Source organism: Asparagus officinalis, chromosome 7 (genome assembly GCF_001876935.1).
Source record: "Asparagus officinalis chromosome 7, Aspof.V1, whole genome shotgun sequence".
Classification (NCBI taxonomy): domain Eukaryota; kingdom Viridiplantae; phylum Streptophyta; class Magnoliopsida; order Asparagales; family Asparagaceae; genus Asparagus; species Asparagus officinalis.
Genome location: NC_033800.1, coordinates 136,308,246 through 136,332,210, shown reverse-complemented (window position 1 = coordinate 136,332,210; position 23,965 = coordinate 136,308,246). Strand labels below are relative to the sequence as shown.

Genomic DNA, 23,965 nt, shown 5'->3' with positions numbered 1-23,965 from the left:
AAATCCCTAAAAAGGGGAAAATTGCTTCAAGGCCCCAAAACCCAACTTCTATTGTGCCACAGACCCCCTTACTTTCCCTAATGTACTACAGCCCCTCCTTTTAAAAAAAATTACGTCCAGACCCCTCCATGTCCAAAAACCCGATTTTTCCCTCCCTTCACATCTCTCCTCCTCCTCCTTTGCCGGTCCCCCTTTGCTCCCTCCCCCGCTCTGCCTCCCTCCCCCGTCCCCACCTCCCTCCCCTATGCTGGATGCTTTTGATGAATAGGAATAGGAGTCAAAATCAAAGCTTATAATGAGCATCTATTGGAGTCGATCAGCCTTCCCAAGCGCCTCCGCCTCCGCCGCCAGCGCCTTCCCAAGCGTCGCCGCCTCCCTCCCCTCCCTCGCCTCCCTCCCCCGCTGCACCTCCCCCTACACCTCCCTCCCCCTCCTCCTCTCCTCCTCTGCCCCTCCCCTGCTCCGCCGCCGGCATCGTCACGAGGAACTTCGCGTGGGCACATTAGTAAGAGTTAACATGTTAGCTGCAAGAGTTAACATGTTAGCTGTAAGAGTTAACATCCGCTGGCATGAGAAAGAAGAGGGTAAATTTGGGATTTAAGCTAGCTGACATGTCTAATCATGAGTTGGCATGTCTAATCAACTGCTGGCATGAGCTGGAATCATGATGGAGGGGCCTTGGGCACATTTTTTTCAAAAAAAAAAGGGGCTAAAGCACATTAAAAAAAAGAAGGTGTTGAGGCACATTGGAAGTTCAAATTTGGGACATAGAAGTAATTTTCCCTTATATATAAAGAAGGGATTCATGCTATTTGGATACAATTAAGTATGTTCGGCAAACACCCTACAATTGGTCCAGGAATGATCCTGACCCAATTATTGACTAAACTGAATTTTTTTTTTCCAGTCCTGGGCGGAAGTGCAGCAAAACAAAACTGCGGAACAATTTTGAGCTTAAAGGAACAGGGTCAATAGTGGCCATGTTTTACCCAAACTCGTTTCTTCTCAAAATGGGCTTAGGACTAAACCTAGCCCCATTTGAAGAATTGCCAAACAGGTCTAGCGCCCGAGCATCTGTCAAAGAAAAAGAATAAATGAACACTTACTAATTTATAAGGAAGCATACCGCATGTCCATATCTTACAGTATTAAACTAATATGAGGTTAGTGGTAAACTATTTGCAACATTTTTTTGGAAAACTGTAACCTTAAGAGACATCCTGCAGTAATCATTGCACATATATGTTTCTCAGTTTTAAGGCTATCATATGAGTGTCGTCCTGGTTCTCAATCACCAACAACACTTTCAATCCCTTTGAGACCAAAAAAGCTCTTATCTAACTCCTTTACACGGTTCAACAAATGAAGTAACCTAAGAACCATACATTAACAATAACAACAAACAATTCCACCACATATAACATCCCACATTCCCTAAATCTTCAACAATGCACACCCCAGAATACTTCCCCGACACTTGGTCATCGGCGCAGCCAGTCTCCACCCCGGCCTAGACCCAACCCTGAGCACATCGACATCACACAGCTGCTTGATCGACTGGTTTGTGGGCCCAGGCCCGAGAACGCCTCCGATAACATAAATCTCATCCCTCAGACCAATCATCCCAAACGCAATTCTTCTTTTAAACTCCGACGTAGGCAACAACACCTTATCCATCATCAAATTCTCCTGCTGCTGCTTCAGTATAAACCCTCCATTCAACACGTATGGATCTCCATCAACTACAGCCATCGGGCCCTGGAGCCATCCGTAGTCCTCTACAACCCAACCACGGGCCCCATCCTGTAATATTTGGACCGTCGATAGCCCTTTGTGAATAACATGCATCTTTCCACGAATCACCACACCAGAGCAAGCTGAGGTGTGAGTCTGACAGAGATCTGGCAGAGGGGCCCACGTATCAGTATCCGGATCGTAGATCTCAGCTCTTGATACCGATCTACGAAAACTGGTAAATCCACCAGCAACTATGATTTTATCGTCTAAAGCACAACATGCGAACATAGCACGGGGCAAGATCATGTTGGCCCTACGGGCCCACTCGCGAGATATGGGATCATACGACCAAACCTCACTTGTCGCAAATATCCTATCATGATCACCAGTGAGAGGGTCGACTCGATCGCTTCCTCCGCCAAGGACGAAGAGCTTTCCTCCAACAGAGGCCACGCCAAATCGAGCTAGGTGTCGGATCTCTGATGGCATGACTGGGAGAGTCAGCCAGCGGTCTCTGAGAGGGTCGTAGAGTTGCCAAATGTTTTCAGGGTCAAAAGCTAGGACACAGAGGAGCTCTTCAGTTACATTGACTTCACAGCGGACTTTGAAGAGCTCATGGCTGCGGAGGGCGAATTTCCAAGATCGGCAGACAAGCTGGAGCTGGTTGTGGTAGCAGAAGGGGACACGAGCGAGGCAGCGAAGAGCGACTGCATCTGGAAGGCCTTCTATAAGGTCACACATAGTATCATTTGTCATTCAAAAGACTTTCTGAAGATAACTTGGTGGTTGTGGGGAGCGGAATAATCTGAAATGAAAAACATGATGCTCGGTAACTTAATATGATGATACATGCCTCTGAGAATCTGTACGTGGAGATGAATTAAAAGAAAAAGGAATATAAAAATGAAAGGTAGGAGTAAGGCAAGCTTCAGCATTTGCACTAATAAAGAAAATTTGCAGTTAAGACTTCACATGCCTGCTATAAATTCATGGAACTTCAACTAAACAAAAAAAAGCTGTTTGAATATTGAGATTTAACTACAAATATTCATTTTGAGCACATGAATGCTAACTTTCTTGGCTAATCCAATAACAGAACTGCTTGGAGATTTTAGCAATGTCTAATATTTTCGATGAGTATGCCAAAAATGGTGAGGTATCCAATTCTAGAATAGGAATCGATCCAGAAGGATAAAATCCTTTAGTGCAGCGACTGTACGTCCTATTTCTTAACCTATTCAGATTTGATACGGTATGCAGCCAAAACCTCCCAAAAGACGGTTTCTATAGTTGTTCAGGTTGATCTTTCCTGTTAGTTGGCATTTTCAGTATATTTGGAATCATTTTATCCTACACTACACGATCACAGGTACAGGTGTGGAAACAGGTCCAAGACACAACGATTTGTAAAAGGCAGGGTACTGTACACAACAATCTATGTGTGTATGGAAACTAAATTTCTCCAGCGACAAATATAACTTTTCGTTCATATGTTATGAGAAGTAAAATTCCTGTAAGTTTTAATTTATCTTTGGTATGTAGATTACAACTTAGAAACCGGTTTTAACCCCATATCCAAGGTTTAAAATCATAGTCCTAAATTGGATATGGGCTTCAACAAGCCCAACATATGTCCAACCAGTTTCAAGAAGAGAATATGAAATGTAGGAAATATGTTCAAGAAGAGTACGATGGGTGTTTTAAACTAAAAGATGTATCACATAATTAATCACACGTTTGAACAAGCCTAAGCATATATCCAAGGAGTGTTCAAGAAAGTCAGCGTCTGGTATAAGTATGGCTTGATGAGAGAAGTATTCATGCTACATAGGTTTCATCCCTTCCCAGTGCTTAGCAATTATGAATCTTCCATACCAAGTTCACATAATTATCCAAGCAGATAGAAATATGTGGTCTATGTTAGGTCTCAAAAACATGTTTCAATTTTTTAATTAGAGAAATCGGCATTAGGCTGCCAACTTCTAGATAACTTTCATTCCTAAGCAATAACTTTCATTCCTAAGCACAATTACGTGCTACTGAGTATTTCCTTCCACAATATGTCTATGTTTATCTAATAGGCTATGATGTTGTAGTAGTATCATCTCTTCAAAACCCTCAGCCCATGCCGTGCTCATCAAAACTCATAGCTGATACATAATGTAAATTATATTCTTTATTTCCACAGGGAAAACATATCTTCCTTGATTTTCAATACTATTGAAATTTGTCATGTTTTAAATAGTTGCAAGAATTTAGTACTATTTAATAATTTCGAGGTCTTGCACCAAAAATATAAAATGTTCTGCCTTTATGTAGCCTGAGATATAAGAGCGAAGAAATATTATTTAAACATAGCCATTTGTAAATAAACATTTTTATTTAGCAGAGACAGCAGTCAAAATGGCAGACATTCTAATTTAGAGTGTACCTATCATTGCAAAAATATGTTTAGGACTGTTCAAAAAGTTAGTAGCGTATGAACGTAAACCTCTCTCCCTCCCTATGTAACACGGACACGGATCCGACACGGCCATCCGACACGCCGACACGAGGCAAATCCTAAAAAATACATAGGATACGTGTGTTCGACACGTGTGTCCGACACGGACACGACACGATACGGCTTCATGTTATGCGTGTCCGTGCTTCATAGCTCCCTCCTTCCTTCCTCTCCAAATGATACTGAGAAACAAATTTGAAGTCACGGAGAGTCCCAAAAGTGAAATGATGCAAGGCAAAATCTATCTCGGATGCTCAATTCCTCTCCTTCCTCACATCCTCCCTCCCTCATGTACACATCCTAAACAAAGTATGTGCACCAAGTGCATGCGGCAAAAAAAAAGAGTAAAACAGAATTTGAGTGAATTAAGTTTTGTGATCCATCATGGCTCAAGCTTAACTAGAAACCAGAAAAGATGCAGCAATCAGCTTCCTAGTGGGCAGACAAACTAAGCTACATACGCATGTCTGCATTCAAACATGAGAGAACGGTGGATGATTGACAATAGAAGGAAATTTGGTCCCAAGGGACATCAAAAATTACAGTCCCCCTAAAATTATTCATGATCACATTATTAATGATCTTCATCATCTCAAAAATAGTGGCTTAAACTTCGTATAAGCATGGAACTAGGGGCTGCGTTTGTTCTATTACTGGAAAATGGTAAGGAAAAGTTGTCAGCCCACATAATCTACATCCCAGATCAAGGAAATCCATAACCATTGCCGCCACACCAAAGCATCCACAACCTATCAACCACTTCAGGTGGTTTTCTTTTATTTGCAAATAACGCAATTTAAGAATCAATTGATACATGAGTAATAAACACTGATTTTTAGTCAATGGACAATAAATCGCTGTTCCTTGACAAGTGCATCAACAGAACACCTGATATGGGATATTCTCAATGGAAGGAAGGCATGGGCTCAATGAATTGTACGTTTCCATATTCTTCGTCTGAGAGGTCAACCATTAACATGATATTTGAATCATTATTAATGAAATTTCCTTTGGAAAATGTGAAAAGATGTTTATTGATTTAACAAATCTAAGATCATAGAAGTCGAGCAAATATCAGGACAGGTTGAGAATGTTAAAACATGTAGATTATAAATGTGTGTCCACATACCTTCCTTTTTTTTAGCGGCTTTCTTTTTGTTGTGCGTGAGCGCATGTGAGGGGGCCCCCAGGTGTGGAGGAGTTGCGGGGATGTGCATCTATTACTACTTATTTAATTATTTGAGAGAAGCTAGCCTTTTGGACCATTTTTCTGGTGTTACACCCTTATTTGGTCAAATTTGCCATAAACCCAATGATGTCCTTGCAGCCGCAGGACCAGGTTATAGGTTTTTAAAACATTTACAAAAGGGCAAAATTGGGAAAAAAAATAATTACATGACCCACGTCCTTCCCACTTACCAATGTCATAAATCCTCCATCAACATTCCCCACTTACCCACCTTTTAAATTTCAAGGGGCAAAAATCAAAACCAATCTCTTTGCTCTCCGTTCTGCATCTATCTTCCTTCTGCAAGATTCAGCACGACAACCTTTGCTTCCAATGATAAGACTTTTTTATAGGCAAGTTTCACATTTTCAAAGTGTTTGTTTTAGTGGATAACTATGTATATTTAAAATTTCTCATTCAATTGTATATAATGGAATGTGTTCAAGTATTTCCTATCTAAGATTCAATCTCTCATGATAAATAAAAATTTGAGATTCGGATCTCTTATTAAATTAGTTATTTTGGTACTTTTCAATCTGAATGCTATATATAAGGGTAAATTACACTAAACCCCCATGACCTTTTAGTGTTTTACAGTAGACCACTATGAACTTTAAAAATCACGCTTTAACACCAAATAGCTTTTTGCATTTTGCGGATAACCATCATAAATTAGAATCAGAAAACACAGAAAGGCAATTTGAAAGTTATTGGGGGTTTAGTATAATTTACCAAAAGACATTAGAGTTTTCTACAAAAACTAGTAGGGACTTAGTGTTAACGTTCATAGGCATTTGCTTCAAAATGCTGAAAGTTCATGGGGGTCTAGTGTAATTTACCCTAACTTTAAATTCTTTTCATGATAATGTTGATCAAACCATATTATTGGCAATTTGCTATTGTCTACTCTACAAAACAATGCTAACGATTTTTTGCACAAATATGTACTGTTTATGCATGCACTAGGAATACGAGTCAGCTACTTAAAGGCACTGTTTTAAATATCGGCCGATAACCGATATTATCGGCCGAGTTATCGGATTTGGAAGCTCTCCGATAGGATAACTTGGATTTTTAATCGGTTATCGTTTTTGGCAAGTTATCGGGGAGTTATCGGCGTTATCCGTACTTATCGGCCGATAAGTAAGGTTTTTTTATCGGGATTATCGGCTGATAAGTAAGACTATGCAATCGAATGGTTTCATCGTGCGGTCAAGATGTAAGTTTTGCTTTCTACAATTGGTTAGTGATTTTAAACATGATGATTTACATTTTGGTATGTTTATATGTCATTATGCATGGTTAGATTACATTTTTTAGTTATTATATTATATATATACACCATTCCGTATATCACTCCGATAAATACTACTTATCCCCGATATATCCCCGATTTCCGCTATCCGATAAGGATTTTGGCCGTCCGATAAATCCCCGATAACCGATATTTAAAACCTTGCTTAAAGGTCATGCAAGAATCAAGGGCTTGAAAATCAATAAGGAGTCTTTTAGAGTTTGAAAAGAGCATTTATCTTTGTTGCATGGATATACGTACAGGTACAGGTGCAGACGCGAACACGGGTGCATATATGGGACATGATAAAACTGCAAAACAAATCTTTAAGAGATCGATATTGTTTTTCATTCAAATGTTAAGAAAACTAAAATCCTTATGATGTTTTTATGTTTCTTTTATTGCATAGATTATAAATTAAAAAATTGCTCATTTTTTAACTAGATGCCCAAACAATCTTTTAAAATTATACTTATGAACTACGTATGTGCTAAACGAATCTGTCCCGAGTCTCGCGAGCTACATAATTTTAAGGTGAAGTGTAAAATACATGTTCAAGAAGTGTATCACGCGTTTTTAACTAAAATATGTGTTATATAATTGTATACACGTCTAATAAATGTATGCATATATTCAACAAGTGTCCAAAGAGTGTTTGACATGGATACAGATACAGTAAGTGTTAGACACGGATGCAAGAGCCTAGATGAAGTGTCTGGATAACCTACCATTTATATTATCATATGTCATATCTACATGCATCAACCACAACGACAGAATTGCATCTGCAGTTAATTATTTGAACACCATATAAAAATCCTCCGCTTAGTCCGTCTAGGTGTACACCTAGGCTTAAGCAGTATCTAAACCGCCTAACTAGCGCCTAGTACATGGATGATACCTAGATTGCTCACCTAGGTTTTAGAAGTGTTCAGGAGAGCATTGTCTGCTTACATGAACAGCACCCTTTAGACATTGATTGTGATTTTTTGTGTTGTAGCCTCCACGTCCTCCAACCTACTTCAAACTCATTTAACCTCTAGATATGAACACCTCTAATACCTCCTTCGATACATATATGTCAATTTACGTCAGAAGCAAGAGAAGAGCAGTGTATTAAAAATTAGATGTCATGGATATGTCGGACAAAAAATCCATATTGGATGGTGGATATAGAGGACATATAGGAGATATTTAATAAATACTGACATGTCATATGGGATAATGTCTACATACATATCATAAATGTTAATACTTGATGCACCATAGAATGGAGTTGTGTAGAGATACCTTTTGAAACACTTTTTGCCAAAGAATTTGGTTTAAATTGAGCTCTAATTATTCTTTATGGTTATGTTACATAACTAGATACTTATTTGGATTTAGAGTCTTTAGACCTCAATTGAACCATAAATCTAAACGAATCTTTTAATTCAAAAATCATTTGTGTCAACTTCAAACCCTTTCCTGTAGTTCTTTGGGCATAGCAATTCCATGATTTGACTCTTGAATTTCAACTTCAAATCCTCTCCAACAACTTATTTTTACCCCAACATTTAATTATTAATATATAAAAGAGGGAACATAAGATTTGCAAAAAAAATCTTGGGATCTCATTTGTGTCATATTCCTAATGTTGGAAACTTTCTTGCATAAAATAATATATGTCAATTTTCCCAAAGAATCACACAGGTAAATTTGTAAGACAAGTTAATTTGCAAGACTAAAAAAATATTTTTAACAATTACTTCGATAAGACTAGCTCTTTTCAATGTTTCAAAAATATCTCGCCTAGGCTTACATAGTACCTAGGCCACCTAAGCTTCGGCCGCCTAGGTCTTGAGAGGCCTAGGGAAGCAGAGACCGCTTGTGCGGGATGCTCCGCTAGGTCTTGGTGGTGATTTCCTCTGTTATCGTCTCCACGTCCTCTAACCTCCTCTAAACTCATCTAGCCTCCTCTATCGACTACGAACACCTTCTCTGACTCCTCCAACTTTTAACAAAACCTCTTTTGCCACCACTTAAACCAAAAAAAAAAGAAATCCTCCTAGGCCTAACGCCTAAGGTTTTAAAGATCAGATATCAGGAAAATATTAAATGCTAAATTCATATCAGATAGCAAATATCGGGAAAATATTTGGGGTATGTGGTAAATGTAAAAAACGGATGTTTGCATATATAGTACAACGCACTAAATATAATCTCAACATACTTAACAAAATCTAAGCATACAAAATATAAATTATATATGTTTAGGATTACTAATCAACCTTGTAAAATAAACAAGTACTAGTCAACATTGTAACATTCCGTCTGATTTATTAGGCCAAAATGTCATTTAATATAATGGGAGAATCATGACTTCTCACCCAAAAATTGCCTAATGCGGTATATTATTTTGCAACAAGCTATGTAAAAGGATACATTGGCTAATATATCGGCTAATATCAAGGTTTTAAATGTCGGTTATCAGGGATTTATCGGATGGTCAAAATCCTTATCGGATAGCGAAAATCGGGAATATATCGGGGATAAGTAGTATTTATTGGGATAATATACTAGCAAATAATAAACAAACATAAGCTTTAAAAAAATATAATGTTAGTCAAAATAGAATAATAAACAAGCAAATAATAAGATAACATCAAGAATGAAGAACCATCTATGCATTTATATAAATTATTGTTTAACCATGAGATTCATAAACTAACTTATTAAGTTGATATTTAGTAGTTATAAGCCATTATCAATATCCATAAACAAACATAAGCTAATCACCAATCAACCAAGTTCCAAAAGCAACAAATAGTTCATAATTTGTAAACATTCAAAGAGCAAATCCAAAAGAAAGTAAAAGCTCTCAAATCCTATAGTTCATAATTTGTAAACATTCAAAGAGCAAATCCAAAAGAAAGTAAAAGCTCTCAAATCCTACTTATTCGCCGATAAAGCCGATAATTAGAGCCTACTTATCGACCGATAAGTGCCTTAATCGCCGATAACTCTCCGATAAACCTCAAAAAACGATAATCGGTTAAAAATCCTACTTATACTAGCGAAAAGCTCCAAAATCCGATAATTCGGCGATAAAATCGGATTATCGGCCGATATTTTAAACCATGGCTAATATATCAGTCATATCGGGGATATATAACCCAAAATAGCAAAAAAAAAGGTAAATGATATTTAGAGACCATATCAGGTGCGGCAAGCCATGTAAAACGATATATCGAGCGAAATATTGGGCCATGTTCGGGGTATTAAAAACAATGGTAGCACCAAGGCCCTAAGCACCAATTTGTCACCTAGCGGTGCCTAATGCTTTTGAGAACATTGATTGAACCTAAAACATAAAATAAAAAAAACATCTAAGACCCGTGGAGGCACCTAGGCTTTAGGCATCGGGTTCGGCGCTTAGGCTGCCTAGCGCCTTTTGTAAGCTTGGTTCTTTTAATAAAATAATACATCAATCAATATCAAAGTGTAAATATATGTTTAAGTAACTTCCACAGACTACCCTCAAGTTTTCCTATCTATTCAAGTTAGTGCAAATGGAATGTTTTAAATATTCAATACCTTGTTATGTTTTTGTTGTATACTAGAATGAAGCAGGGAATCTTTCCGTGGTCTACACAAAGACATGGGAAATTTCTTAATCCACAAAGGCATGCATTATCTCTATGAAAAATACAATCCACAAATCTAAGTCATATCGTCAATCTGACAAAATCCAAGGGCCTAGCTTCACAAGGGCTCGTGATCTTCAAGAGATAAGGAAGATATTTCATGAGGAGCTAAAGGATGGAAAGGCTAAGTTGAAAATTTACTAAATGTTTTCTCCTGCATTATCGACAAAACTAACAAGGACGTTTGTCCTAGAAGCTTTTATGCTTTAGGGATGCTTATACCTGATGTTAATGCAATAAATTCTCAAGTGATGCGGAAGCAAGCTAAGGTTTTTAGCCTGCAGAGGGAACAAACAAAATCAATGACGTGAAAGGTAAAGTAGACTAGCTTACAATTACCACAACTCAAGAGGTGCCTTCAGAAACCATTCTATCACGTGCAGAGTCAAATTCTGGCATCGACACAATTTACAAAAGTAGAGGTGTGAGGAATAGTTTGATCCCCTTATGAGATGGAGCATAGATGTGAGCCCACAAATTGTTACATTTTTATGTCCAAAATTTATTCAGTAATCTATATTTATCCAAAAATGGATAATACTCCAAAATCGAGATACGTAAGGAGTAAGAAAGAGAAAGCTATAGTATAATAATTACATATAGAAGACTACCTGTCTGGCTATTCCACTGATTAGCAACATAGAGAGGACCAAATGACCAAAAAAGTTATAATATTCAAGCTGTAGCAAAAATAAGATGGCATTTCATAAAAAAAAGGAACAAAAAAGGCTAAAATCGAGAGGAGAGAAATAAATTACAGAACATGAACCAAAATCAATTTGCAAGGAAGAGGACAACATATAAAAATGACCAAGAGAAACTTGAAATCAACATAAAATTCAAAAGCTCGAAAGTGATTAGTTGCAGGAAAACAAAAGTGGAAGCCTAATCATGAATGCAAACAAACTTACCTACAATGAGGAAAGAGAAAATGGTTGCTCCCACAACCACATGCTACTAATGTGAAAGTACGGATGACCTAGAGCATTAGGGGATAAGGAAAGAGGCATGAAGAAAAACTTCATATATGCCTTAATCAATGATACTTCTTTGCTCTGGCTCGAAGTGTGTGCCCCAGCAGAGAGCCTATTTAGGGTATGAAGAGCAAGCTTCATATGCCTCAATCAATGAGGCATATAGCACTTTAGAAAGAAACAACTCTAATTTGCCACATGCGACTAGCTACTAAAACTTCATGAGACACCCCTCAAATCACTTTTTCAAACAATATAGATAAATGTTCATATAGAATTACCCCTTTCATTCATGCTTTGGAATCATTTAACGAATTGAAACTTACAAGGATAGGTTACAATTTGTTGACTCTGTTGGTCATCCCCATGTGATCCATGTCTTTAATAGTACATTATTTACTGACTTTCTAAACTTTAACTCCATGGCATGTCTAAGGGAGAGCATTATTATTGAACATCCAAGGTCCCTTTCTCTATTCTCTCCACATAACATTGATTCCTTCTCTTTAGGCTTCTCTTCTCATTGTTATCCTATACAATAACAATTTTTCTTCTCAAACCCTCCTCTCTCCCATAACCGTAAGGACACATAGCGCTACATGATGAGAAAGGAAAGACCTAACTAGTGTAATCTTATTGCAAAGGTAGACTTAATTTGGATGAAGATGGGGTACCAAAGTGCAACTAGGCTAAGAAATAAATAAAAAATTATAGTAAACTAATGAAAAGAAGTCACAAAATGAAACCAAAGTTACTTTAATCTTTTAGAATATCTTCGAGGGTGTTTAGGGGGAGCTATTTTACGGTCAATGTCACTTCTAAGCTAGCTTTTCCATGTATACTTATTTGATATGACATAATAAATAATCTAGCTTTAAAGCCTAATTTTAAAAAGTTGGCATTCCCCGACTTTTTATAAACTAGCTTATGAACTCATCCAAATTGCAAAGATTAGCATGATGTGTTTTCACATAATGCTCGTTTTAAATCATATCAACACAATGCTCATTTTAAATCTAATTACAATGTCACATTCTAGAGATATAAATTGACTTCAAAGATCCAAATAATAAAACACTAAATAAATATGACAAATCTTGTACTAAAGAAGAATACAACATAAGAGCAATGAAGAAACAGAGTGGCCATGCTCGATCTACAAGACTAAAATATAATCCCACAAAAGAGCACTCAAAGAGGAAAAAACACAAAAATATTTTAGTAACTTAATTACTTCTTCCCTCTAATTAAACATCACATTCTAAAAATATAAATTATATTCAAAGTTCCAAATAATGAAACACTAAATCAAATCTTACAACAATAAAGAAACATGACATAAGAATAATGAAGAAACACAATAGCAATGCTCGATCTACAATATTAAAACCTATTCCCACAAAAAGGTGCTCAAAGAGAAAAATATAAAACTATTTTAATAACTTAATTACTTCTTCCAAATAATTTCATAAAAGAAACAATTATAAAATCCTAAGACAAACAAATGCCTTTAACAAGATAAAATCCAAATCACAGAAGTAAGAGAGAGAAATTTTGAAGAATAACACAATGCTAAAACTCAAATCAAACGAAGCAAAAGAGAAAAACAATAAGAAAACTAAAAATCAACTAAATAGATCTATAATAAAGAAAAGAAAAAAACTAAAATGAACAAAATAGGGCAAAAAAACGTCTTGTTGTTCCACTAAAGGACAAACTGAAAAAATCACTGGGGCTAGCTAGACTCTAGAAAAATCTTCCAAATATAACAAAAAAGAGCAAAATAAATCATCTCAATTTTCATCTACAGATTCTACACAACCACAAAAATCAGAAGATAAAAGTTTAAGAAAATAGCTCACATCATAATAATGTGGATGGAATTCGTGACCTTGATCAAAAAGTGATTAGCTTGCATGATCCACTTCATTAATGAGGACGTGGTGGATGTCACATCGTCTTCATCGACGCGACATAAAAGACACTGGTGACGTAGTCACCACTACTTCCAACTCTTACAGGGAACTGAATTTTGCGAGTGATCGTGTCTTCATTTTTGTCGAGATAGGATTCAGCAATACAAGATTGAAGCCCTCCCTTCCGCCACCTCGTCCTCCATGGCGGAAATTCTTCAAGTATCCATGACGAATTAATTGACTAGGTGAAATCATTAGTTTGAAATGAATTGGGAATAGACACGAGAGAGAGAGAGAGAGAGAGAGAGAGAGAGAGAGAGAGAGAGAGAGAGAGAGAGAGAGAGAGAGGTAATGTGTAGTTTTTTGGGTAAAGATGCTAAAGAGTTGAGCAAGGTTTTGTTTTTGCTCAAGAGGGAGGGAAGGGAGGGAGAGGTGAAGAAGATGGTGTTTTCAAGTAAAAAAAATTGAATAGAAATTGTTGGTGTGTGTTTAGGTAAAAAAATTGAAGAAAATTTGTTAGGACCCACAGATCACCCAGTGTGGTATTTAGGTCTTATTCTATTTCAGCTGAACAAACTTGTAATATAATAGAAATGAGCTCAGTAGCATATGGAAGCACGATGACTGCATATATTGGTTGGTAATCAGAGGCATGATAAGAATAAAATACGCTAATTTCTTAGAATAACAAAAATACTCTTGTTTTAATGTGTAGTTTAATACGAGTTAACATGCATAGCATACATGGGTATTGCATAAAAACATCCATACATCCATCAGGTTGTGCAAAGGCAGATAAAAAGGAGGAGGTGGCCTCTAACATCTGACACAATAAATACTGGCTAATTGCCAATTCTTTATTTTTTTATTACCACACCTCCCCCACCACCAAAAAAAAAAATTTGTATTTGACTACTTGTTTCTCCACCAATAAAATGACCACCAACTGATGCTTTGAGAAGCTTTTTTATAGAGCTCAAGGTTACTACAATTTATGATTTTTGTACCAACGAACATGGTTAGTGTTACCAACCAACATGAGCTGCTGTCACCAACCAAAGTCAGTCACTTACTACTTGGTCGGTGTTGATTTTAACATTCTCACTATCTCTGAAACAACTTCTCTCGCTACCATGTCATACTTGTAGTTGTTGTTCAGCTTCTTGAGTGCAATGCTAGTGTTTGCTAGATCTATCATCAAGGCATGGTAATTATTTAGTATATGCATGCAAGCTTAGTCCCCAAAAACTTCCCAGTCATAGGGCCAATTTGGAAAACTCTTCAAAACTGGGCTAGGAATGATCATGGTCCAGTTTTGTGATAAACTGGTTCTTTTTTGACCAATGGAGGGGTGGTTCAAAAAAGAACCATTTTAAGCGCCTTTTTTTTGGCTTGGAAAAAATAGACCAGAACTAGAACGATTTTTGCTAATAAAAAGCAAAGTCAAAACTGGGCCAAATCTGAACCTGGCCCGGTATTAAGAATTTGCCAAACAATTCCTAGAATACACACAAACAATTTGAAAGGATTATCATTACGTAAGTACCGATCTATAATCATCTACTCTGTTAAAATCAACACCAATTTAGTGGTTGGTGACGACCTTTGGTTAGTGACACCAATCATATTGATTAGCACTAAATGATAGTAATTTTGAGCTCTACAAGAAGCTCTTCAAAGCATCAATTGAAGATCATCTATGGATAGAGAAATAAGTAGCCGAAGACAAACAAGTCTAGGTTACATTGAGATATTGTGAGTGTGTGGAGAAGAGAGGAACAATACGAGAGCGAGTGTGTAAGCATTCCTCCATCATAAGTTAGGAATTTGAGTAGTTGTGAGCTTAAACTAATGACAATCTTGCAAGAATACGTGATGTATTAGTTTGTGTACTATGAGAAAATAAAGAGTATAATATAGTTAACATGTACTATCATACTTTTCGTCCATCTACTCTGACTCAACAACTAGTTTCGAAGCCCAAGTTACGATGCGCCTTGGTTGATGTCTTTTTGCTTCAAGATTTTATTGCATTAGTTAGAGCTTAAGATGTAGTGCACGACACCATATTTACTCCTTGTGTAACTTGGTCCAATACAGGTTAGAGCTCCTTTGGGTGCACATGCCAATACACTTAGGCTGCTATGTGACTGCTTGTCTATGAAGTGTTAAGTTTAGACGCTATCTCCATTATTTATTAAGTTGTGGTAGTTAGAATCAAGTTGAACTCATCTGGACCGGAGCCAAGATGGAGATTTTCTTGGAGTTTCTTGCACCCACTTGGCGGCTAAACCGGTAAGGCTTTTTGGAGTGACAACAAGGATGAAGTGAAAATTTATTATACTCAAGTCAATGTGAATATTTGTCGAATGACTTGAACATGATCGAAGCAAAATCAAACTTGAGATAGACTTGTATGTGATTGTTGAATGATTTCATTCATGTGCCATATTCTTTGCTACTAGTTTGTTGTGGCAGTGGCAATCTCAATAAAAAAGATGTCTATACGAATATACAGGAATAATACAACTACATCTAGATAGTATAGACAGAGAAAACAACCAAGGATTTAATGTAGTTAGTCTATAAATTAGCTTACATTTATAGGTGAAGACAATAAGAGGAATTCGCTAATCACAAGAGAATATTACAACAAAAATAATTACTCTCTAATCTCACTTACCCAAACCACAAGAATACTCAATGATGAACACAATGGACCATTTTCATCTTCCTCAAGTCGCATAGTTCTTCCACACTGCCTATCACCACAACCCATTTTTTATAATGAATCCATCTTAGTGTGAAATAGACAAATGGGTTAGTGATAGCAGTTCTAATTGGTTGGTAGAATAGTAACCTAATTATCATAAGGTCAATGCTATGTTGCCTAGGTACGGGTGCGGGTGCGGGTACGGGTATGGGACACGGCAAATTTGTAAAAAGTAGGGTACGTGGACACGACTATATATATATAAAATAATTCACTTTAGATCAATATTCCAAAAGTTAAAACTATATTCCTTGCATAGGAAATAGAGTAGAAAGCTATTTTTACTTTAATTAAAAATTTAGAACTAATATTATTACCTAGATCTAAGTTGCATGGAAACTGGTACTGGTACGTGTGCGGGTACCACCGTACGGGTAGGTGACACGACAAAACTGTAAAATGTTGGGTACGGGTTCAAACTACATATATATATTGAATTAATAATGTACATGAGATAATTTTTTTCTGCTTCATGTGTCATTAGAATTAAAATTTCGATCACATTTTTGAGTTTATTTTATCATATTGACTATCGTGAATTGTAAACTACTCATTTTTTACTAGACATCTAAACAACCCATTAACTATATGGTTTTGAACTTGGGTATGGACTGAAACGAACTCAACCCGTATCCTATTAGTTTCAAAAGACGGATGTGAAGTGTAAGCTCTACGTCCAGGAAGTCTTTGACAAGTGTTTTAAATTAACACATATATCGTATAATTGAGTACATGTTGTAATAAATGCATGCATATATTCAAGAAGTGTCCATGAAGTTTGGGTACGGAAAAGTGTCGGGTACGTGTCCGGTACGGGTACGGCTTCAATAATGAAGTACCCGGGTAACATAGGGTCAATGTGATAAGAAAGAGAAGTGTGAATTTGCTCCTATCATATTCAAGTTATTCAACAACTATTGTATGAATCTTTAAGAATGAGGAGTGCTTATTAATTTCGTGGACAAAAAAGTTGTATGGATTTTTGAATGCCTCTTATGCATTCTATTTTGCTAAATTGTTCTTGACCTGTGTCATGTCCTGCGAAGACAGCTTCTAAACCACATTGAACTGAACAAATGGGATTGATTCAATTGAGTACCCCCAGCCAGTTTTGGTTCCGATTTTTCATGAAGCTTTAGCAAAAAAATCAACCAACCTAATTGTACGACCACCTCTACTTATATCCTATGTTACCTAGGTACTTCTAATCTGAACTTGTACCCCTACCCGACATGTACACACGTACCCAAACTCCTTTGGACACTCCTTGCGTATATGCATACATTTTATTCGGGCATGTGCTCATTTATACAATACATGTTTTAATTTAAAACATTTGACATACATTTTTTAGACATATCATACACTTCACATCCACTTCTTGAAACTCATTGGACATAGATCACGTTCTGGATAATGATTTTGAAGGGTCATTTGGATGTCTAGTTCAAAAACTAGTGATTTTCCAATTTTTAATCCACATAATAAAAGAAACATAAACATATTATAGGAATTTTAATTCTCATCCTTGTTCTCATATAAATTATTAATTCCAAGATATAATATATGCATATATAAATATTTATATAGCTACGTCCCTGTACCCTAAATTTTACAAAGTTGTCATGTCCGTACGATACCCATACCCATGCAACATAGCATACATGTACAGTATTCTACACACATACCTAACTACGTTTTTCTGAATCTACTTTGTGTTCATCTGCACCCATCACAGAATGCAACATGACATGCACCTGAGGATTTGAACTCCATTCTTGTTACCCCATACAGAATAAATTGGATTTACGATCTTCCTTTGTCCTGTTGATTTCCTACGAAAAATTTAACCAACCCCTCCAAAAATGGGCATAAACTCTTGGCTTATATACTCATCCAGCATCAGTCAGTCATTCACCACCTCTCTTTCAATCAAAATTGGCCACCACAACCAGTAAATCCAAACATTAGACAAATATTACATGTAAACCTAGGACAATTCGCTTCCTACACCAAAGGCCCTCATTCTAAAACAAATATATCCTAAACCACAAGGCAATGCCAATTTCATCGAAGTCAAGAATCAGGAACTCCTCAATATACTCTATTAATCTAGGAAAGATTCAAAGAAACTGCGACAAATTGAATTAAATAAATTTAGATCCAAGCTCACAAAACAACCGATTGAGTAATCAACAACTTGCATCGCAACAAACAAAAGGGTTTGCAGAAAAACCTACCTCAAAAAAACCCCTAAAATTTTGAGATTTGGATCAAAAATATTTCAAAGAATCGAGCACATAAAAATCTAGCACATTCTGTTCCTAATTGAGCGCAAAATTAGAGAAAAATTAGAAAGAAATGGGGGAGATCGTACGATTCGTACCTTTGAATAGCGTAGGTCTGGAGCTCTTCGTTTCTTTTCGATTAATAAATAGAAATTTTCAGGGTTCGATTTGAAAAAAAAAAGATTAGAGAAAAGGGAAAAGAGAGCTCGTCGAAGAGAACAGCCAGGTTGCGCTTGGGATGGCGTTGGAGAGAGACAGGGATGCGCATATGCGGTACGAAAAGGCGCCGCAAACTGCAAGTTGAACCCGACCCGGTTGTATGAGAACCCGCACCGAGCGAAGACTGATGTGGGATGTGGATCTAGTGGGCGAGAAGCTAGGGGTAGGCATGGACAGGGCCGTGGGCCGCCTCAGCCCAGCCCGCCTTCTGGCAAGAACCAGCCCGGTCCGAATTGGGTTTGGATGGGATAAACATCATATAATATTCTAACCGGATAAAGATTCAACGTGTCGAAATTCTATAAAGGATGCAAGCCTTACAAAAACTAAAGAGACGTTCGATTGACAGAAAATAGGGTCGTCAACAACTACAAAACTGCATAGGGAATACCCTGATATTGGCAAGATGGAAACAAAAATGCAAAACAAGAATCATAAAACTTGGATACCACGGTGTTTTATTTGTTTCTATGGTGTTTTTATCAAAAACAAAACACCATACGTTTAGAAACCATGGTGTTTTTAGAACTAATCATCCTCAAACCAAAAATACAACAATTATTTCAAACCATCTTTTAGGCGTTTTAAGTTTGGTGTTTTTGTTTTGAGTTTGACAAGTTGTTAATATAATATCTAACATAGTATATTAAATATAATTAATATAGAGTTATTATCAACATGCTTATTATATTATACCATATTATACTATAATATAATATAGTTAATTTAATATATTAGTAATATTTATTAAATAATATAAAAATATAATAAATAAAATATATTTTATAATAATATAATAAATATTAAATATCAATATTTAATATGTTAATAATGTATTACATAATAAATAAATAATAATAAAATATAAATAAACTAATAAAAATAACAATATACATAATAAATAAATAATAATAAAATATAAATAAACTAATAAAAATAACAATAAAGTTATTGACAATAAATAACAATATAATAATGATATAATAATATACTATTCAATAGTATAATCGCTATAATATTTTTAACTTTTAATAAATAAATTATAATAATTTAATAATTATAAAATATTATATAATAGTAACATATTTAGTAATAACATAACAATATAATAATAATATTATAATAACATATTGTATTAGTAATGTAATATATATAAAAATATTAATATATTATGTAATAATAATATAATTTATTATAAAGTAAAATAAATTTTAATAATAAAAATTTATTGCTAACAAATGTTAAATGTAAAAATATATATTATAATATAATAATATTTATTTATATCATAATACTAATATATTATTAAAATATTATTATATAATATATTATATAATATTAAAATATTTATTATATATTAATTTTTAAACATACTAGTAATAACATAATATTAATATTATTAATAATATTATATTATATGAATAATAGTATAATATTATATTATATTAATAATATTATAATATTATATTATACTAATATAGTATAATATTATACTAATAAATAAAATAATATTATTATAAAAATATTATATAATATACAACAATAATAAATTGATATACCAAAATAATTAAATATATAATTATTTAAAATAATATATAAATACTCTATAATATATAAAAATTATAATATAAATATAACTCATTAAAGTCAATATAATATTATAATAAATTATATAATATTTTATTGCATTACATTTAATACTTATAATACTATAATAATAATGTAAACTAAATAGGGAAAAATGTGTCCAGGCCCCAAAAACGGAAACTTTATGTGACGAGGCCCCTTGTATTCTGCTCCATGTGGATAGCCCCAAAAAAGTGACGTTAATTTGGCAAGGCTCATCCACGTCAGCATTATACTAAAGCAGATTGTATTTTATAAAAAAACCCCGAAATTGCCCTTCCCATTCTTCCCTAAACAACGACTCATCCCCAAAAGCTACATTATTCACGTCTCATTAATGCGATATGATGGAAAAAATGGAGGGAAAGTTCCCCCTTTTTTACTCTATCATGAGCAATAACTATTTAGTTCTCCATTACTCCTCCCATACAAAAATTCTCTCCATTACTCTCTCTATTACTCCACTGTATCCTAAAATTCGATCTACTACTCTTACATTCCCTTCATAATGGTTGAGAAGGACATTATCTGCATTGTCTCTTCGGGGGATAAAACAGTATTCATGAAGATTAACTCTTCAACCATCATTCTAGACCTCAAATTTGATGTGTCAGAGATGTTAGATCTTCTATATGATTCATTAAGTTTGTCATACAAAGATGAAACAAATGAAAGCTTCAAATTTCCTATTGAGAACAAGGGTGATCTGTCATCTATGGTGGAACATTGCCACAATCTTGGACTGAAAGAGGTTCACATACAAGTTTTTAAAGAAGCAGATGATTCTTCAAATATCAAAAAAAAAAGGAGCAAGTTCGACAAGACACATAGGTTATTGGATTTTTTGATGCTAAGATCAATATTTATGACGTTAAGTGTAAAATCAGTTAATGCTACTTCTAATCGTCGTCTTGTTAAATCTATGTTAGGTTTAATTGGATTTCAGTTCTAATTTGAGCGTATGTTAGTTCTACACGATTTCTTGTTAACTAGTTCTTTATTAGGTCAAATATGTTAGTTCTAATGGTATTCTTGTTAGTTCTAATCAATTTTTGTTATTTCTAGTGTCAGTTCCATGTGAGGTCAAATGTGTTAGTTCTAATCGATATCTTGTTAGTTCTAATGGTTTTTTTGTTAGTTGTAATCGATATTTTGTTAGTTCTATTCGATTTATTGCTAGTTCTAGCTCCAGTTCCATGTGAGATCAAATATGTTAGTTCTAACCGATTTCTTGTTAGTCCTAATTGTTTTATTGTTAGTTCTAATCGCCATTTTGTTAGTTCTATTCGATTTATTGTTAGTTTTAGCTCTAGTTCCATGTATGGTTAAATATCATAGTTCTAATCGATGTCTTGTTAGTTCTAATGGTTTTCTTGTTAGTTCTAATAGATTTTATGCTAGTTCTAACTGCAAACAGTTGTTATTTTTTCTTTTTTCTAATTGGTATTATTTGTTAATGTTACTACTATTTGTGTAGTTTATGATTATTTATGTTCTTAATATTTGTAGCGCTTCTAGCAGTTTAAACTCAAAAAGTATAGACTGTGGCCCGTCATTGTCGACGCCTACATGTGTTTCGGATAGGATTCCCAATGACAATCCTTCTGGAGATAATATTTTGATGTTTGATGACATGATTAATAAATCAGAGAGGATTCCTGCTTGGTGGCACACTGCTTTAACAGGTGAGGGACAATGATTTAAAAGTGCGAAGGAATTAAGATTGGCCTTGTTATACTACTCCATGGGAAAAAAATCGAGTACGAGTTTGGAACGAATGAACCAAAGCATATTCTAGTCTTTTGTCGATTTAAGGAAGCCAAAAATTACCCGTAGATGTTATTTGCCTCTCCAACTAAAAATGAAAATAGACTTGAAATCAAAAGGTTCGTGGACAATCATACTTGTGGTCAGCATGACAATAATGCAAGTCAATCTAGGGCCTCTCGATAATTTATTACGACCCAATTACAACCCACGTTAAAGGTCTGACCGGATATACGACATGTTGACATACAAAAGGAGTTTTTAAGTTCATATGAGCTTAGGGTCGATTATAGCAAGATATGGTTGGGTAAAGAAAGAGCACAAGAGTAATTATATGGTGATGCCTATGAGTCCTACGATCAATTACGATGGTAAAAAAAGATAATATCTATAATATACAAACTAATTTCATTTATGTGACGATGTTTATACTAATTTATGTAGAAGAGGTTAAGAAGACAAACCCATGTAGCTACATTCATGTTGAACAACATGAGGGGAGGTTTACAAGTCTATTCATCTGCTACGCCGCCTGCATAAATGGATTTTTGCATGGAGATAGACCACTTATATTTTTGGATGGTACCTTTCTGAAAGATCGATTCAAAGGTATACTCCTCAGCGTCGTAGCACAATGTTACATTAAACGCTGAGCGCTTCTAGGCGTCGGACTTGGCACCCAGCGCTTAGTCGCCTAGGCGGGCGCCTAAGCGGTTTCTAGGCGTTTTTTTTAATTGTGATACTTAAAGATAAATATATATATACTCAATTAAAGATGCATAAATACTAATATACCAACACTATTAACTAAATTGTTTGGTTTACCAATTAGGCAATTACAATAGCTCTTTGTATGTTTATACTTCTCAACTCAAATTATAAGTTCATCTTAATAGTAAAAAACTTATTCTTAACTCAAATTACTGTTAACTTATAAGTTACTGTTAAGTTTAAGTTAACAATAAACTTAAACTTATCACCGTATTCAGGCTCGCTATCCGCCTCATTGCCACTCTCCAGTTCTTCCACTGGTGGTTGGTCGGGGTCCTGGTATAGGAGAGAATCTGCGAAGTGGTTCTCGACGCCTTTAAAGGGATGTTTGTCGGCCACTACCGTTCTTACTCGCTCGTAGTCGTCCACGTACTTAAACTTAAGTTTACTGTTAACTAAAATATTGTTAACTTAAGTTTACTGTTTACTTAAACTTAAGTTTTTCATCAACAAAAAATTTAATATTAACTTAAACTTAAACTTAAGTTTACTGTTATCTTAAACTTAAGTTTAACTTAAACTTAAACTTAAATTTAAGTTCACTGTTAACTTACACTTCTTAAGTTTAAGTTACTATTGTTAACTAACTTAAATAGATATTTAAGAAGTACTCTTTACCTTGTTTGTAGTTACAGAGAGCGGGGAAGCTCGACAATGTTATAGAAGGCGCTATGCAGACTAGGCGTTTGAGCGAGCGCCTAGCGTCTAGAGCCCTGGGCGTACGTCTAGGCAGCGCCTAAGCATTTGACTATTTTTAAATTATTTAATTATAATAATTGATAAAAATATGTATTAAATTCATATAATTTTTTAAAAAAATATAGCAATCTTAGTTCCACAATAAATCATGCATACTCAGATATTAAATAGCCAAAATAATAATTAACAAGGTTAGAGCCTAAGATGTTTTCTTTTTTTATTTTTAATTACAATAATTGATAGTTAATGTTAATGTTATAGAAAGCTTAAATGTCGGACTCGTGTCTAGACGGATTTCTTTCTTCATTTAAGTGAAGGTATTCATATTTGGAGGTTAATGGAGTTTGGAGGACGTGTAGGCTACAACATATAAAATCACAACCAAGGCCTACAGGGTGCAATCCACGTAAACAGACGTGTTTTTTAAAACAGTGTCGTAGCATATGATAGAAATCAGGGGATATTTTTATTAGCCTATTGTATA

The 23,965-nt window shown here is 35.1% G+C and overlaps 1 protein-coding gene across 5 annotated transcripts; it reads right to left on the bottom strand.

Annotated features, from left to right (window-relative positions):
- On the bottom strand, positions 1,155-18,738 carry LOC109849001 (F-box/kelch-repeat protein SKIP30). Of its 5 annotated transcripts, none has more exons than XM_020418764.1 (3): positions 18,498-18,738; positions 13,285-13,551; positions 1,155-2,542 (listed from the first exon to the last, which is right to left on the bottom strand). In XM_020418764.1, the coding sequence occupies exon 3, from the start codon at positions 2,491-2,493 to the stop codon at positions 1,435-1,437; it is 1,059 nt and encodes a 352-aa protein (XP_020274353.1). In that variant the 5' UTR covers positions 2,494-2,542; positions 13,285-13,551; positions 18,498-18,738; the 3' UTR covers positions 1,155-1,434. The 5 variants fall into 5 exon arrangements, with proteins under 5 accessions (XP_020274353.1, XP_020274354.1, XP_020274352.1 ...); XM_020418765.1 differs by having other exon boundaries at positions 13,314-13,551; XM_020418763.1 differs by lacking the exon at positions 13,285-13,551 and having other exon boundaries at positions 18,498-18,737.